This window comes from Dromiciops gliroides, chromosome 2, assembly GCF_019393635.1.
Source record: "Dromiciops gliroides isolate mDroGli1 chromosome 2, mDroGli1.pri, whole genome shotgun sequence".
Taxonomy (NCBI): Eukaryota; Metazoa; Chordata; class Mammalia; order Microbiotheria; family Microbiotheriidae; genus Dromiciops; species Dromiciops gliroides.
In genome coordinates this window covers 369,515,384-369,533,830 of record NC_057862.1, presented here as the reverse complement: position 1 = coordinate 369,533,830, position 18,447 = coordinate 369,515,384, and the positions used below count along the sequence as shown (strand labels likewise).

The window sequence follows — 18,447 nt, the reverse complement described above, 5'->3', positions numbered from 1 at the left end:
CAAAGATAAGCTTATATTTGGTTTTATGATCATGATACTAATAAATGGCTATTTTCATTAACCGGTAACTACTACAATTTCCCACCTCTAAGTTTATGTTCATGAAGTTCCCTCTCCATGAAACGCTATACTCAGACACTTATCATAATTGGACTTAAGTGTTTTTGTGCTATGGTACATACGATATGATCAAGCCCCAGATCCCTAGGAGCTTAGAATCTGAGACAGGAACAGTGGTTTCACTGGACAGACATAAAATGTGCACAGGTACCAGAAGATAACACGAACTGTCAAAATCTTTTGCACTCTTCAAAACCCTGCTAAAATGCCCTCTCCTCAAGTTAGTCCTGCTAGCCAGGAGTTGTGCTATGAAAAGAGCAAGCCTAATAAATGGAGCTCACTTACCTGCCCAGAGACAAAATAGCCCCAGGGAAAAGGGGGCAGCATGATGACACCACAAGAAGGGAAAAGATGTCAAGACCCTGAAGAGCTAGAGGCACTGATGCTTTGTGTATTTGTGGGGGAACACACCCCAGTTCTACAGAGAATGTTTTACAGCCATTGTTCTTAATGTGCCATGTAAGTGAGTGCCTCTGCCTTTAGCTAACTAACTTCTAGCTATTAAAAGTAAGCATAGCAATATAATAAAATGCCCTTTCCTCAATGTACCTTTCTCTGAATCCTCCACTCCACCACCCACCCCCAGACAAGGAGTGATCTCTCCATGCTCTGAACTAATGTTATAAATTAATCTAAGACTTTAATGCATTTGACTTCTCATATGGTAAAGTCCATAGTACTTTGTACTTCCCTTATATTCTACCTTGTATTACAATTATTATGCAAATATCTTATGTCTCTTTTGGGGGGGGCAGGGCAATGAGGGTTAAGTGACTTGCCCAGAGTCACACATCTAGTTAATGTCAAGTGTCAGATTTGAACTCAGGTCCTCCTGAATCCAGGGCCAGTGCTTTATCCACTGTGCTACCTAGCTGCTCCCACAAATATCTTATGTCTTAATAGACTATAGGATCCTTAAAAGCTGGGATCCCATCTTATATCTTTGTATGTTGAGTGTTCATCACTGGATTCTACACATGATGGATGTTCAATAAACGTTTGTTGAATGAAAAAAATTAACTGGGTTTTTAAAAAAAGATGTGCTAAAATGCCAACAAAGTGATCTAGAGACTTACCCTGAAGGAGCGAAGGCAGTCTGCTGTAAGACTGTGTTCTTAGTAGAGGAAGACTTAGCACGTTCCAACGTGACAGAAGCATGAGCCAGTGGCTGTGACATAACATTAGTAACTTGCAGCTGGAAAGAAATACAAAATTATATGTCTAAGTAAAGACTCCATCACCTGATTACTTTTTATTTCTCATTCATCCTGGCTGTATGACATTGGGCAAGTCACTCCACCTATCTGCCTAAGTTTCCTCAACTATAAAAGGGGATCAAAGCGTTGTTGTGAGGCTCTAATGAGAATACTATCTGTAAAGCACCTGGAATAGTGCCTGGCACATTGTAGGTAGTTAATAAATGCTCTTCTAATAATTACAGGAGAGATCTGTTCAGATAAATTTACTTAAGAAAATTCCTGACTATAGGTTGATATCACAAATCAAATATAATCAAGCTGACCTGTATGATAGGATTTTATAGTAAAGAATGGACTGGATCATGGGTTTTTGGAACTGGAAGGAACCTTGGAGATCACATAGTCCAAAGTTTTCGTTTAAACAGATGTGAGAACTGAGACCTAGTGATATGTGTCAAAGGATACACAGTACATTGGATGGCAGAGTAAGGACCAGCACATAGGTTTCCAACCTCCAAGACCAGCTGCCACCATATCATACTGTCTTTGTATCACACATATCATTCTTCAGGGATTCATGATTTCAAGAGAAACTCCTTCCCCAAAATAGAAGTAAACCCTCTCTATCCTATGATAGTGTCTGTGAATTGCTGCCCCTGAAGAATTCATCCCGAGCAGCCAATCTCCTGGAATTCACCTAGACCTGACTTTGGATGAAAAGCATTTAGTCCATTACCAGACCTGTTATCTGAAGCATTTCCAGTGTGTCAGGACTTGGTTGGGCCTCACCAAGAAAAGCTTCAAGAATACAGGGTCATGACTACACCATAATGAGGCACCAGGGTGAGGACTTGATGGAGGCTAACCATAGTGCCTAAAAACTCTTCAATAAGCATATTTCCTTAGGAAGATGACTGATATTGGGACAACTGCAGGCATATAGATGGGTCTTAAATTGTTTAACACGTTAGAAAATATCATAAAAGGGTTTCAGCTTATCTTTGGTTTGTGGTCAACCCACCCAGTTGGACCTGAAACATCCAAAAGCATTCTTCTTGAGACTACAGATATTTTAAAATGTTCAATTAAAAAAAAAGAAAAATCAACAAATATTCAAAAGGATGTCAAAGAGATGCTACTACTTAATGTCATATGACTTCTAGGGAAAGGAAGGACAAAGAGAATAATCATTTTTTATGGTGCCTACTTTGTGGTAAGGTACTATACAAGCTAAGCACTTCACAAATTATTAACTCATTGGATCTCCACAAAAACCCTTGGCAATAGGTGCTATTATTACCCCCATTTTACAGTGGAGGAAACTAAGGCAAACAGGGTTAAGTAACTTGCCCAAGGTCACACAGCCAATAAGTGTCTCAGGTCACATTTGAACTCAGGTCTTCCTGACTCCAGGCCTAGTGCTCCAGCCATGGTACCACCTAACTGCCACAACTTCTACCTGACAAAGTTTGACTTTAGGATTATTCAATGATAAACTGAATGAAAACTGAGATGATGCAATGGATACTTAAGGAAAAAATGACAGCTACACCCTCACTACCTTGAATGAAAAAGACCCAATTATCTATTTTAGCAAATTCTATTTAGTAAACTCTGAGATTAAATAGGAGTTAATCTAGGAACCTTAAATTTCAAAGCAATATATTTTGCAAGAGTTTGGTGTTGGAGAGTGCATTCTTGTTTATTTTTTTTAATTTTAAAAAATTATGACCTTTAATATCAATCATGAACACTTTAGTATATAAACACTAGAAAAAGAGGGCAATATATAAAACTGTGAACTTCTAAAACATACAGCTTTTTAAAATGTGTACATAAAATTTAACATAATAGTAACAATATTGCTCTGCCAGTTTCTATCCCCTTCTGAATGTCCTTTGTTCTTGAAGAGTGTTATGTTTATAAATAAATGTTGGTCTCTTGGGATATCATGGACACAGAAATGAAATGTGTATATAGTTAACTTACACAACAGAAGCTAGTATATTTTAAAATCCTTTGAAAAATTAAACTTAAATACAAGAGCTAGGTAGTTTTGTAGAGAGTGCAAATCCATACTTCATGTCCCTCCCTAGTCAATTGAGTGGTGTCCTAAATAACACATATACCTTCATGAGACCAACGACTGGCTATACAAGGTGGTCCTTGTAAAGTGAAGCAATCTTCTAAGAACGTGTTACTTGAGACTCAGTGTGGACTCCAAGTAAGTTTGCGAAAGCCCTACCCGGAGAACAGGCTGCTGGTGAGACACCGAAGCGGAGCCCTCAGCAACAATGACGAGAGGCAGATGATAGCGATTCTGAGAAAATGCAGCAGAAGCAGCAGCAACACTGAAGGCTTCAGAGAGAGAGTCAAAATTCTTTTTGCTGAAAACTGCGTTCACCAGCTGGATTACTTGATCCTGAAGGAAAAGGGGAACAACCCAAGATAATGAGTAGGAAAGAAAATGTGAAATATGCTTCCTCTCTTTTAATTAGCTTCAAAGGGGGATTATTAGGTCAACTCTTTTTAAAGTCATTCCTCCATTTTCTAGGTAGTGGCATAAAACTTTCTAATCATAAACTGAAATGTGTAAATGGAGGAAAATAAGCAGAAATTCTGGATTTATATATAATGGCTTTCATTCTATTTTTGTCAGGTCTGCAAGCTGAAATATTTCTGCAGATTATTACTGTGATGACATGAGATTTTAAAAGAAAAAATCCACTATTGTAATTTATGGTAGTGACATTATTGACCTACTTATCGAAGGCTTAGATAAAAGGCAAATCGACTTCCTAAGATTAAATATATCCATGCATAAACATATGTTAAAATACATTTTTACTGGCTGCCTTCTATGCCTGAAATTCTTGTCTGCTTGTCCTCCTCTTCACCTATTTGGCTTCCTTCAAGTCTCAGCTAAAATTTCACCTTCTATAAAAGGGTTTCTTGGTCCCCCTCAATACTAGTGCCTTCCCTCTAAAATCATCTCTAATTTATCCTTGAGTGTACTTGTTTGGATGTTATCTCCCCCATTAGACTGTGAGCAGGGACTGTTTTTGCCTTTCTTGGTAGCCCCAGTGCTCAGCAGAGAATCAGACATTTAGTAGATGCCTAATAAATGCTTGTTGACTTGAAATAGCTTACACAGTAGTACCATTTAGTATGAAATATACAGGGGCAGCTAGGTGGCGCAGTGGATAGAGCACCGGCCCTGGAGTCAGGAGTACCTGAGTTCAAATCCGGCCTCAGACACTTAACACTTACTAGCTGTGTGACCCTGGGCAAGTCACTTAACCCCAATTGCCTCACTTAAAAAAAAAAAAAAAGAAATATACTGCTCACTAAATCTTTATCCCCTCACTTCCTGTTTCCACCACCTTTCTTTCTTCCCATCCCATCCTTATTAAGACAAACTAGGACTAAATTTTTATTTAGAAGAACTTTCAAAACCAGAGATTTACATCAGAAAGGGACTTAAACTGCTATCCATTAGAAAATAATGTACTGGGGGCAGCTAGGTGGTGCAGTGGATTAAGCACCAGCCCTGGATTCAGGAGTACCTGAGTTCAAATCCGGCCTCAGACACTTGACACTTACTAGCTGTGTGACCCTGGGCAAGTCACTTAACCCCCATTGCCCCGCAAAAACAAAACAAAACAAAACAAACAAACTAAAAGAAAATAATGTACTAGCCTAGAGGAAAAAAATCTGGAAGTGATTTTAAATTATAAGAATAAAAGTTTATTTTTTTAAATTATGGAGCTGGCTTGCTTAAAGAGGCAGTATTTCCTTCCACCAAACTATAACATACACCATACATATGTCACTATCTAACAAGAGCCTTTTGTTTCTGACAGTGAAATTCAGTCAACATTTTTACCACTTCTATTTTTAATATCACTTGGCCCCTGACACCTTAAAGTCTGTGACTACTCACTAGAGTTGCCCTGTAAAAAGTAACAACAGGATTAATTTCTGTAGTCACACACCTGTTTTGGAAAAACAGACATGAGGGTAGAATTATTTAAAATCTGATATGTAGACTATCATCAGTTCTGTCTTTTCTCCACCCTGGGCAGTACAGATGTTCTGAATCGTCCCTATCACCCTAAAGCCTATTTTCCTCCATTACCACTTGTAGAAAAAACTAAAAAAGGTCTTTTAAAGCTGCTGAGCTACTCTAGGCCTGTTAATTTTTTTCAGGGGAAGGGGGAAAGCTCCATACAAATGATACTACTACTAATAACTCTAAGACAGAATCCTCAAACTGGAAGGAAATGTGGAGAGATTTTCAAGCAGGGCTATAAACCAAACATCCTGGATATCTAATTATTTACTATTTTCTAAAAATTTCCTAGAGAAGATTCCAGTGTTTAACAATGCATAGTAGGGGCAGCTAGGTGGCGCAGTGGATAGAGCACCAGCCCTGTAGTCAGGAGTACCTGGGTTCAAATTCGGCCTCAGACACTTAACACTTACTAGTTGTGTGACCCTGGGCAAGTCACTTAACCCCAATTGTCTCACTAAAAAAAAAAAAATGCATAGTAACGGGGAAGTTTCAATATCTAATTCAAATCCTTCCTTCTAAATACTGAAAAACAGAAGCTTGCTTTTACAAATACTCTAGGGCATAGATTGGCAAGCTTTCAAAAGTGGAGCAGCTGGTTGTAGATTCCTGTTCTTTTGCGTAAGAGTGGGCTAAAATAGATAAGAAGGGTGAGCCAGCTCAAAAGTAACTCCTATCTATCCTCTACCAATGATAGAGGCATATGAATTAGCATGTTCTTTCTTTAAAAATGAAACATATCTCCCCTCACCCCTGTAGGATTAAGGACACCTGTCATTTGCACAAACGTTAAGAGGAACAGTGGCAAGCGAGAATATTTGAGGGCAAAGAAAACTCATACAAGAATTTATGGGAAGAATTGGGTTTATATATCAAGAAGAAAAGACCTGTGGACAGAATCTAAGAATTGAAGATGAGGAGGGAGCAAGACTGAGAACAGTGAAATGGATGAACAGCATGAAACTTAACTACAAGTAATATTTGTTTGGTTTTTGTCTCCAAATACTTAAAAGCTATCATATGGAAGAACAATTAGATGTATGGCAAGTGGCTCCAGAAGTCAAAACCAGGACTAATGGAAGTTTTAGGTCAGTATAAGGAAGGAATGTGTAAAAATTACAGCTGTACGAAAATAACCTTGGGATATAGCTTTCCTCATCACTGGATGTATCGAAGTAGGGGCTGGATGGCCACCTGACTAAAATACTGCATTAGAGATTCATGTTTCTTTTTAATGGCTGGACTGATTACCATCTGAAGTTCCACCTAACCAAAAGATTCTATAATTATCAGGAATTACTTTAACCAAATTGTCTCCTAACAGCTGAGGTCATCCAAATCAGGGGAAAGAAAGTTTTAACAACCAGGCAAGAAGAGTAATTCTGAAGCATGAGAAAGTTCCCTGAAGGAGAGGCATAGTTGGAAGAGCAAAAGCAGTGTCAGAGAGCAATATGAAGGAAATGCATAGGGATAGGGATATGGGAGAGGGTCAACAAGTGTGAATTTCATGTACTTCACAATTCTGGCCAGGCTCCAATGAACAAGTGCATCAACATGTTACCAATGTGTACTTAAACTGATCACATTTTTTTAACAGTTAGATTTCATTTGTAAAAAGTCCATCTGACATTAGTAGGCAAAAGGTTCTTTGTCTTCTATTTTATTAACTGTTTAATACCTCCTTAAAGGGTGGCTCTGTTCCCACATGGTCTGAGAGCTGGTAGGTGGCAGCAACAAATAATGCTGTGGGCTCTAAGCCTTCTTCAAACTGTAGATACACTCCACCCAGGTCATCTAAACGAGCAACAAGGTCCTGCCACAAAAAGACACAACCAAAATATAAGTCAAATAAAAAGAGAGAAATTATATGTGTAATTAAAACAAAGCTGCTTAGCATTATTCTGTATGAGTACAGGATTGGCATACTGGGCTCTGAGGAATCTCAAAGGAAATTTTTGGGAAACATAGTGTACTCCTTAAGAAAACTAGCAATCTGTATAAACAAAAGTTGAGAACTATCTTTACATGTAACGGGGAAAAAAATAAAATACCTTATTAATTAAACAACAAAAAAAAAAAGAAAACTAGCAATCACAAGATCATCTGATAACTGTCAACATAAGCAGTCCCCACTCTTTACCCCAATGCACATCTTACAAGCAGCATCAGGAATTTGGGAGAGGCAATCATTTCCCCATCCATTCCTATATCTTTGCACATGTGTCTCCATGCCTGTAATTCATTTTCTCCCTTCTCCTGTGCCTCATAGAATCATTACCTTCCCCTAAAATTCAACTTGGGTCACTTCATACAGAAAGCCTCTCCTGATCCCCTTAGTTATTAGTATTCCCTTCTTTCCCAAACTAGCTCCTATTTCTTTGGGATCATAGATTTAGATTCAGAAAGAAGCTTATGAGGAAATATAGCCCAGCTCCCTCATTTTACAAATGAAGAAACAGGCCCAGAAAGGTTAGGTGACTAATGTCAAAGACAGTGGTAGAGGCAGAATTTGAACCTAGATCCTTTGCTACTGATCTTTCTGCTGTAGCCTGTGTATTTGTTGCATCCCCCAGCAGAAGAAAAGCTTGTGGGAAGAGACTTTAATCTTTGTCTTTGTTTCTGCAGCATCTAGCAGTGTCCTGTAATATGAGGTACTGGATAAGCATTTCTTGAATTGAAAGAATACTGATCATGGGAGCCAGAAGACCCAGTCTCAAAATCTGGCTCTGCCACATGTACATCATATGAACCTGGACAAGTCACTTCTCTGAGCCTCAGTTTTCTCATTTTTAAAAAGGGGATAATATCCCATTATCTTGTTCTACCACCCTCACTAAATTTTTTAAAGGAAAGTACTTTATAAAAAAGTAGAGTTATGTAGGCACATCAGGGTAAGTCTACAAGGGAGACAGAAAAAAATTGGGATTCTTGGGATTAAATACAGTAAAAGTAAAAAGGTGGAATCTTCAAGCTGAAAAACACCTAGAGTCACAGCCTAGATACACAGATCCCTGAAATGAAAAGTTGAAAAATATCCCAAAATGGTTCCACTTGCAGGTATCATACTACAACAGGGATCCAAAGAGCTCCAAATTAATGGCTGAAATGATGGGCCAAAGCTGAGAAGATGAAAGTGAGTAGAGACAACTATAAAATCCTATGAGTGCCATGTCATTTTATACAAATACAAGGGACAGTATTGAAGCTACATTAACAGCAGGCTAGGGTAAATAAGGTAATGAATCCCACTGTATTCAGGATGGATCAGAATCCACAGGGGATCTCATATTTACTGGGTGCCATATTTTAAGAAGAATGGCAAATCCTTTGCCTGTCCACAGGACAGCAACTAGAATGGAAAATTAATGGAAAGAATTGAGTATGTTTAGATTAAAAGAGAAGATTTAAGAGAATCGTATTTATGTGTTTATATGTATATATATAAATGTATACACACACACACATATGGGGAATTGGGAGTGGGTGGGCGGGGTGGGGGAAGGGAAGACTAAGCAGCTAAAGAGCCATCCTGTGGTAAAGGAATTAGATTTAGGATCACAAGATTGGAAGGGATCTTATCAAATAGCTAGTTCAAACACCTTCATTGTGCTGAGAAGGAAACCCTGCAACCCAAAGAGGTAAAGAGACTTGCCTGATATACAGGTAGATCATAAATATAAAAACTGGGATTTGAATGCAAGTCGGCTGAGTCTCAATTCATTTTCTGATCTACTATACCAATCAATTTGTCCCAGAAGGGAACAATTAGTACCAATGGGTAGAAATCAGGGGGAAACATATTTCAGCTCAATATAAGGAACACCTTCCAAACAACAAGAGCTGTTCAACAATGAAATAGGCTGCCTTGAAATGCAAGAAGGTCCCTAGTTCTGGCTTTTCAGTCAGAAAGAAGCTGATCATTATCAAGGATGCTATAGAAGGTATTTATGCTTTAGGTAATGACTGGACTAGATGACCCAGTTTGAGATCCCTTCCAACTTGGAGATTTTTTGTAATTATTTGGAATCAAACATTAAAAGTAAATAAGGGGCGCAGCTAGCTGGCGCAGTGGATAAAGCACCGGCCCTGGATTCAGGAGGACCTGAGTTCAAATCTGACTTCAGACACTTGACATTTACTATCTGTGTGACCCTGGGCAAGTCACTTAACCCTCATTGCCCTGCAAAAAAAAACAAACCCCAAAACAAAAAAAAGTAAATAAGCCAACTCAATAAATCCTTTTCTCTCTCTCAAGCATAGGGTGGTAAAACAAATATCTAAACCAAATCATTCTTTACCCTGGCTGCCTATGTGGAGAATTTTCAAAAGGATTAGCTGAGGATCCCAGTTGGAATGTGCAGTGCCTACCTCAATCTCCTCTACGATGCCACTCAGATCAGCTTGCTGAGATAAATATGAGGCTGTCTGTAAAGCCTGAATAGTTCTGTAAGAGTGAAAAAAAGGCAAGTCTGGAATAAACAAGTCTATTCAGATATATATACATACATACTCTTACTCAAAACAATTTGATTTAAACAAAAGACAAAATTGTAGTTTCAAATCTAATTAGAAAACAGAAGCTAGTGATTATCTAAGTCATAATCACAGGATGCTAAAGGAGATCCTGGAGACAAAATGGTACAATTCCCTAATTTTACAAATAAGGAAACTGAGGCTCAGGAAGGGAAAGGTCACATCAGTCTTTCATGATAGGGCCAGGAATAGCAGCATATGATTTATATTTTAACTTCTATCCTTTCTTCCTTCATCCTTAGACTGTGCTAGAAAGAACAACAAAACAGTGAACAGGAGAAAGCAAGCTATAAATCTAGATATTTTTCAAAGAAATATCCACATATTTTACCAGTTAGAAAATCTATGAAACACATGGGAAATTCCCCCAATATCTGGATAAGGGTGGATATCCTCCCAAATCAAAGTAATTTCTCCTCATAAGACATCTATTGTATTGTTGTTTAAGTTTTCAAATGCATGTCAGATATACCTTTTTTTTTTAAAAAGTGAGGCAACTGGGGTTAAGTGACTTGCCCAGGTCACACAGCTAGTAAGTATTAAGTGTCTGAGGCCGGATTTAAACTCAGGTACTCCTGACTCCAGGGCCCGTGCTCTATCCACTGCGCCACCTAGCTGCCCCTCAGATATACTTAATTAGACTGCAAACTGGCTGTGTCTGACATTTTTGAATGCCATACAAATACTAGCATGATACTATGATCAGAGTATGAAATCAATAAATAGATGTTGCTTTTGTGAAGTAACATAATATTAGAGAAAACACTGATGCAGGAGTCAGGAGACCTGGTTCTAATCTTGGTCTTGCCATTCATTTGGGCAATTAGGTCACTTAATCTTTCTTAGCCTCAGTTTCCTCTTCTGTAAAATTAGAAGTCTGGATTAGATGTTCTCTAAGTTTCCCCTCCACATCTAAAATATCCATTACTCTACTCTGTGGCCACACAAACCTTGGAAAATGTAAATGGTGCTCTTCTGGATTAAAAGGGGGAAAACTAAAGCTATTTAGTGGTCGAGTGAGCTCACTGCTCTCTGGTTACCAGACTGATAGCAGAATTTAGCCTAGCACTATTTATAAAATCAATTTGCTAGAGAATGCAAGGTAAAAGAGTTTTTGGGACAACTAGGTGGCGCAGTGAATAGAGCACCAGCCCTAGAGTCAGGAGGACCCGAGTTCAAATCCAGCCTCAGACACTTAACAACTTACCAGCTGTGTGACCCTGGGCAAGTCACTTAACCCCAATTGCCTAACAAAAAAAAAACCCCAAAACCCCACAAAAAAACCCCACAAACAAACACAAAAGGTAAAAGAGTTTTCAGTGTTCAATGATTTCCATTAACTTCACAACAATTCTAACATGCTCTCTGGAAAACTTAACTCCACTGAAATGTTTTATTATAAAAAAGGGAAGTGGTAGAGTTCACTAAAAGAAAGCATGAGAGCCAGTATGAAGTACAGTCTTTAAGGATCACTATTACAGTACAATTGGGAAACGAAACTGAATTTTTAGCATGACAAAGATTCCAATGTTTGCTAATAAAAGATGCAGAGTTGGGAAAAAATTGGGAAGGTGAGAGAAAAAGATTTTTGAATTAAAACACAACGTAGGGGGCAGCTAGGTGGCACAGTAGATAAAACACCAGCCCCGGATAAAGGAGGACCTGAGTTCAAATCCGGCCTCACACTTGACACTTACTAGCTGTGTGACCCTGGGGGCAAGTCACTTAAACCTCATTCCCCTGCAAAAAAACAAAAAACCCAAAAAACAAACAAAAAAAACCCCACCAAAAACCCCCACACACAATGTAGATAATAATTCTTACCTTGAACAACACCTAGCTCACAGGATTAATGTGAGGAAAATACTTGGTAAAGCTTGGTAAGTTGATGTGATTGTCAATTATATACTCACTCTTATTTTTATTCTTTACCCATAAGATTAACTTATCCCTCTTTCCTATGTCTGACTGCATATCTTATTCTCCATACATATCTTGGTTTAATATTTTTCTTCCTCCTAGAGGGCAAAACTTATCCATTGAACTATCTAAGCACAGTTATAGGGACAGTCTTACAGGTTATTAGGAGCTGAAAAAATGCTTCTCAACAATGACTCACGCCAATACTGTTTCCTCCTTACTAAGACGAGCAGTGAGAGCACTGAGTGCTTCTTGAGATGCCAAAGGAAGGCCAAAGCCATTGAGGGCTCCAACTGCATGGTAGATCTGGGAGACTGATGAATCTTCACTCACAGCTGCATGGAGCAGATCTTTGGTCTCATTGGAAATAGAAATCTATGAAAGAATTAGTAGAAACATAGAGGATTTCAGAGCAGGTATTGGCAAGTAGGCAATCTGGCTAGTGGCTCCTCCCTCTAGTCACAGGAAAGTGAAGCTGGAAAGGCATCAAGCTTGCCAACCCACCTACACCAACATTTGAATGTTTCTGATTCCTAGCTTAGACAGTCCTTTTTCTCTGCATAACGGTTCTCTTGCATTCAGGCATGTAAACACTCTAGAAATTTAGTGAGGAAGGATTTTTCATATACTTATCCTTTCTCTTTGTTTCAAGAAAAAAAGTGGGAAAGAAAAGAAAATTATGGTTTCCCTAAACAACAAGGGGAAAAACTGTTACAAGGATTATTCACTTCGTTTTCTTTTCTCCCCACTTAATGTTATTTTATTTTTTCCAATTACATGCAAAGAGTTTTCAACACTCATTTTTTTTTAACATTCATTTTTATAAGATTTTTAGTTCCAATTTTCCCCCTCCCTCCTTAAGACAGCAAGAATCTGCTATAGGTTACACATGTACAATCATGTTAAATGTATTTCTATCTTAGTCATGTTGTTTACTTGTTTTCTAAGATAAGGCAGTAAAAAGTCAAAATTCAGGAGAAAAAATAAAGCTTCATATTTAAAAAAAAAGGCAAAAACTAAACAGAACTGAATTATCATCCATGCTATAAAAAGAACTTCCAGGAAAAAACAACAAGAACAATACTTTTATTTTTGTAAAACCCTAAACAATTCCTCCCTCAACCAACAGTAACGTGAAGGATGTCAAAAGAGGTTTTGGTAGGTCAATGGTTATAACATTAGATTGAAGAGATTTGACTTACCTCACACCCTGAAAGGACCTGGCTGGACTGTGCAGCATAGAAAAGAGAGTCAAGATTGTTGGGATCTAGGTTGGATTTGATGAAGGTACAGGCTTGCTAAAGAAAAAAAAAAGGAGAGTAAGATTAAGTAGTGATTTTGGCAGGGATAGGGAAAATCTCAAGTATCTTGTAGAACAGATTATCTCTACATTGACTTAAAAGCTAACTTATACATGTTTCTGTCCCTTGATCATCTATTTTTTACTGGATGCAATAGAACTGTTATTTACCTCATGACCCAGATTGAGTTAAAGCTAGAAATACTAAGGAGGTGCTCTTATATAGACATTAACATCATTAAATACTTTGGTTTGTTAAGTTATATGTTCCTATAATTCTGAAACAAAATTTAAAAACAACTTAGCAATTAACAGTCTAAAAAAACCCTTGAATTTCCATTAAAATTCTGAATAAAGTAAATATCTAAAAAGAATGCCAATCGTGGAAAGGAAGGGAATAAGAAAACCTTATAGAAGATTGTAAATTAAGTATAGGGAGAAAAAGAAACAAATTACTGCAACATGCAAATTCCTGTATGCACAAGGTTTGCTATAAAAGCATGTGCTTTGTCTCCATCTTGTGGAAAACCTGGAGTATAACATCTGGTTATTAAGATCCTAAAACTGATCCATGTGAATTACTTCTATCTGAAGTTTGAGAGCAATACAATGCAATTTTTTATGTGTACCTATCAACGTAAACAAGTACCTCTACATCTCTTTCCCGCAGCGTAAGATACCACAGTTTAAACTGTTGCTTCTTAAGTTATAATAGAAAGAAAAATCTGTGAAGAAGGCACAAAAGCATTAAACTTTGAAAAATCCCAGTGAACTGATAGACAAAGAATGAAAAGTTTTCTTACTGTTCTTCAAGACTCTTTATTTCCATAACTGTTTTCCATTTTAATTCACATATTTACCTCCCAACATTGCTAAAAATGTCACACAATAAATTTAGCTAAAACTCTTGTGTGCACCTGGCAATTTTGTTGGAGCAGGCATTTTCATGTTTTCAAAAAGAAAACAATATTATTCTGGTTGAAAATTTCTCATCAGTTGAAAAAGCAAGAATTGAAAAATGAGGCAAATCACCCCTATACAATGAAATGGAGGCAAATAGGATGTAACTCTCAATTTGATGTATTCAGTCCAAACAACTGGCTAAGCAGCAAATTCAGTAGTTTTGAGGCTGTGGTACAATTCCCTTTTATCACACATATATATTTAACAATACAGTTTCTAGACATTTCATAAAGAGAATGTATAATTAGGAAGCAGCATGTTTATTATGATCAATAAAGTCCAAAAGGGCTTTTAGGCTGTTTTCTAAACCAATCTATAAATTCCATGTTGATGATAAGTAAGATATAAATATCAAAATCCTGAATGAGAGTTCTAACCAATTTGTAAAATACTAGCATATTTACCAAAACATGCAATCTTGGCGACTGGAACCAAACTCAAAAGTGATCATATATGTGTAGCCAACTTACTCCTACAACTCTAGTTGTCCTGACTGCTCTTCTCAGCATGTCTCACATATCTAGCTGCCTGATGGATAATTTATTTTGCCATCAAATCTAACTTAAAATGTCTAAAACCAAACACGTGCCTTTCCTCCCCTTTCCCCCCCAAATTCCTGACTTTTCCCTATTTCTGTCCTTCAAGCATTTATTTAATAAATCTGTTAAGTCCTGTCAATCAATCCTTTTTAATGTCTCTTGCTTCCATTTCTTTTCTATTACCATTGTTGCCATTAACCCTGCTCAGGAGAGGAAAATATTTTGAAAACCCTAAAACTACCTATACATATGAGCTATTCCTTTGGTTTGTTCAAATAGCTTAATTGGTCTCGCTGGCTCCAATTCCTGCCCTTTTTAAAACTACCCTGCACATAGGTGTCATGCTCATCTTATTTAAATGGCACTTTCTTTAGCTCAGTCCTGTGGAATCAGGGCTCCAAGTCTACCCTCACTGGATCAACAAATGTCTATTAAATACCTAGTTAGTATGTGCCAGAAACTAGACCAGATGTACTAGACCAGTACAAAGAATGAGATTCTTACTCTGTAAATGAGTCTCTCCCATGTATACACATGAAAACAATGTCTTTGAGCATTCAGCAGAGGACCTCTACAGTTCTGGGATTGAATTTGGATGCTGAGAGGTTTTTTTAAAACCTATTTCAAGTCTATACAATTAATTCTCTTAAGTGAAAAGGGATAAAAATTAAGGTCAATTTATTTTGTTTTGTTTTGTTTTGTTGTTTTTTGGTGAGGTAATTGGGGTTAAGTGACTTGCCCAGGGTCACACAGCTAGTAAGTGTCAAGTGTCTGAGGCTGGATTTGAACTCAGGTCCTCCTGACTCCAGGGCCAGTGCTCTATCCACTGCGCCACCTAGCTGCCCCAAGGTCAATTTAAAAAGAAAATAAGTTTCCCAATTTGAGCAGAAGGCACTACCTTCTTGTGACCTGTTCAATCAAGTGACACAAGTAGAAGAGATTTTATCAATTATGAAAATGAAACTGTGTTAAGGACTTGTTCTTAAGATTTATGAAATCTAAACTAATTACTACAGAAATAGAAAATATATGTCTGATATTTTGAATATCAGTGTACAGAATATAAATAAACCTGAATTTGTAAACAATTTCATATTGGAGTTTCTTTGGAATCACTAAGAATTATCAAATTGGAAATCAAGAAATTTAAATATCTGTAACCAGCCTTACTATTTTATTTTCTCTCATGGAGACTGTGGGATACAGTAGTTACCCCAAACCCTGTATTATAAATGACTTCATTTATCTCATATAGAATAAAAACACCCAGTGAGATGCTGAGTCTCAGAACAAACAGAAAGGGTGTTTAATGCTTTGTTCTATCTGAGAGAAAAGACCCTATTTGGACTCTTCTTAGAGCCCTAAAGACAGAGAGTGAGTCTGGTTTCAGGCCCTACAGCTTTGTTGTGCTCCCCCCTACCCCCAACTTCCCAGTAGGGAGCTGCCTGGCAAATGGGCTCCCCAGAACCTCAGTGCTCCTGGGCCTTAGGTACCAAGCAGGGCCTGGAGTGGGGCCTGGGTTTTTTAAGAGTCGGGCTGGGCTGGGAGTTCACCTTGAGGAGACTGAGTTGATCCCCACGTGACTAGGAATTCAAGCCCTGACTTGGGTTTTGTTTTCTTGACAGGTTATGTTAACACAAGCCCTGTTTTAGTAAGGAGTGGGGGCATTCTTACTCAGAATAAGGTTGGGGCCTAGTGTCACAATCTGAATGGTCGATTAACAGGGCAATCTGATTTGTCAAACTCCGACTTAGGTTTTCTTTCTTAAAGAGTTATGTATGTTAAAAAAAAAAAGTTATGCATGTTAACACAGTTTTGATCTAAGGAGGGGCAGGCACTCTTGCCTAGAATGGATTATGGCCTGGTATCGTGGTTTGTAAAATCTGATTGGTTGACTGGTACCACCTGACTAGTTTCTAGCACTGTGATTGGTCTATTCATACAATCTGATTGGTTGTTATTGTTATGCTGTATGTAGCTAGGTGGAATAGTATGTAAATAAGGAACTGTAAAATACTGTAATGTGATTGGTTGGAGGGGACCCCCCCTTCGTGGGTATAAACAGAGATGAGGGACCTCATTTCAGTGCACTCTCTGGTACATTCAGAAGCCTGCTCATCTTCAAAGATGAATAAAGCCTTCACCCACACTTGGCTGCCTGTTTGGATTCTTTGAGCTGTGAGCTGAGAGCTGCGTGACACTATTCGAGCTGTTAGCTGCATTTCTAACATCTTAAAGCAAAATGTGTTCAATGTGAATCATTATTATTAGATACTGTTAAGTTATCCCTTTCTTCCTAGTAACTATTATCTTCAATTTTTGCTCTCCAACAGAAAAAGGAAATTGTTTTGAAAGATTAATGCTTTTTTTTGAGGGGGGGGAATTTCAATTCATAGGAATCAGTCTGAATAAATGACATAGTAGAATTCAATTAGTTTAGGAACTGTCATTTCTTTTTTTCCCCCTTTTTTGTGGAGCAATGAAGGTTAAGTGACTTGCCCAAGGTCACACAGCTAGTAAGTATCAAGTGTCTGAGGCTGGATTTGAACTCAGGTCTTCCTGAATCCAAGGCCGGTGCTTTATCCACTGCGCCACCTAGCTGCCCAGGAACTGTCATTTCTAAAAGGAACTAGGTTAAAAGAAAAACTTTTTTGGAAATATAACCCAATATAAAGTATAAACATGATTTGTAAACAGAAAAGCTTAAGGTTAAGAAACTGATGGTAAGATACTAAAAGAGAAAGTAAAATGTTAGAGGCATGCAAATGAAAATGTAGTAATTTGCAATAAAACCATTTGCAAGCTATTAAAAGTTCAGAAAACTGAATGAGTAGATCAAAATAAAAGGGGGAAAAAGCCCAATTCACAGAAAAGCTGCTTCCTGTTAGAAATTGTTTAGGTCAAGAGAATGTCTCTAAAGAAAAAGAGATTCTTTTTCAAGAAGTTAGGGAGATTACTAATTATTTCCAGGCTTAATTTCACCAATGCTGCGATCCTGGTGTAGATATGGAAAGGAAAGCTAAAATCATGACATAACCTTAGAACTGAGTGATTTAAGTCAGGTTTACATCAGGTGTCATAGATTAGTTGGGGGCAATTGTTATTTATTGTATTGATGATCCAGGCTGTCTGGTTTTGAATGCAACCAATACAGAATGCTGAAATCAGGAGGCACATACCTAGAGTTTTTAATCATATAGATAATTGAAAAAGGCATTCAACTGGACTAATATTAATGGATAATTGGCAATAAATTCTGTTTTATGTTATTATTATATCACTTTTTAATTGTTAATAAGATTGTCTTATTCTGTTGCTAGATATTCTATCATAATTTTGGTAACTATTATAAAGCTGTGCAGTTAATATTTTGGAACGAAACCTACATTGTGATGTATATAACACAATAAAAATAGTACTCAGGTTTGGGAGCACAAACAAAATATGTAGACCTAAATGGAGACTTAACGATATATTCTAAAAAATTATGGAGTCAAAGAACAAATAACAGAAATGATTAACTATGTGAAAGGTGCAGTGAAAAGAGTATTGGCCTGAAGTCAGGAAAATGACTTCAGACACTTCCTAGCTCTGTGGCCCTGGGCAAGTCACTTAACATTCTTTGCCTCAGTTTCCTCATCTGTAAAATGAGGTGGAGATGGAAAAGGCAAACCATTATCTCTGCCAAGAAAACCCCAAAAGAGGTCATAAAGAGTCAGACATGACTGAAAAGCAACTAAACAAAAACAAAGCTCTGGGGGCTCAAACATTTCCATGCATTTTCAGCCTAAATGTAAAATT

General features: G+C 37.6%; 1 protein-coding gene across 5 annotated transcripts in view; it reads right to left on the bottom strand.

Moving 5' to 3' along the window:
• The window catches only part of RPN2 (ribophorin II), a 53,399-nt gene that overhangs the window by 23,738 nt on the left and 11,214 nt on the right, over positions 1-18,447 (bottom strand). For all 5 annotated transcript variants that reach the window (XM_043984045.1, XM_043984046.1, XM_043984048.1 and 2 more), the window contains exons 3-8: positions 13,047-13,142; positions 12,044-12,219; positions 9,760-9,835; positions 7,070-7,204; positions 3,565-3,741; positions 1,197-1,315 (exon numbers count right to left, since the gene is read on the bottom strand). In XM_043984045.1, the coding sequence (XP_043839980.1) occupies positions 1,197-1,315; positions 3,565-3,741; positions 7,070-7,204; positions 9,760-9,835; positions 12,044-12,219; positions 13,047-13,142 (779 nt within the window). The remainder of the gene's footprint in view (positions 1-1,196; positions 1,316-3,564; positions 3,742-7,069; positions 7,205-9,759; positions 9,836-12,043; positions 12,220-13,046; positions 13,143-18,447) is intronic.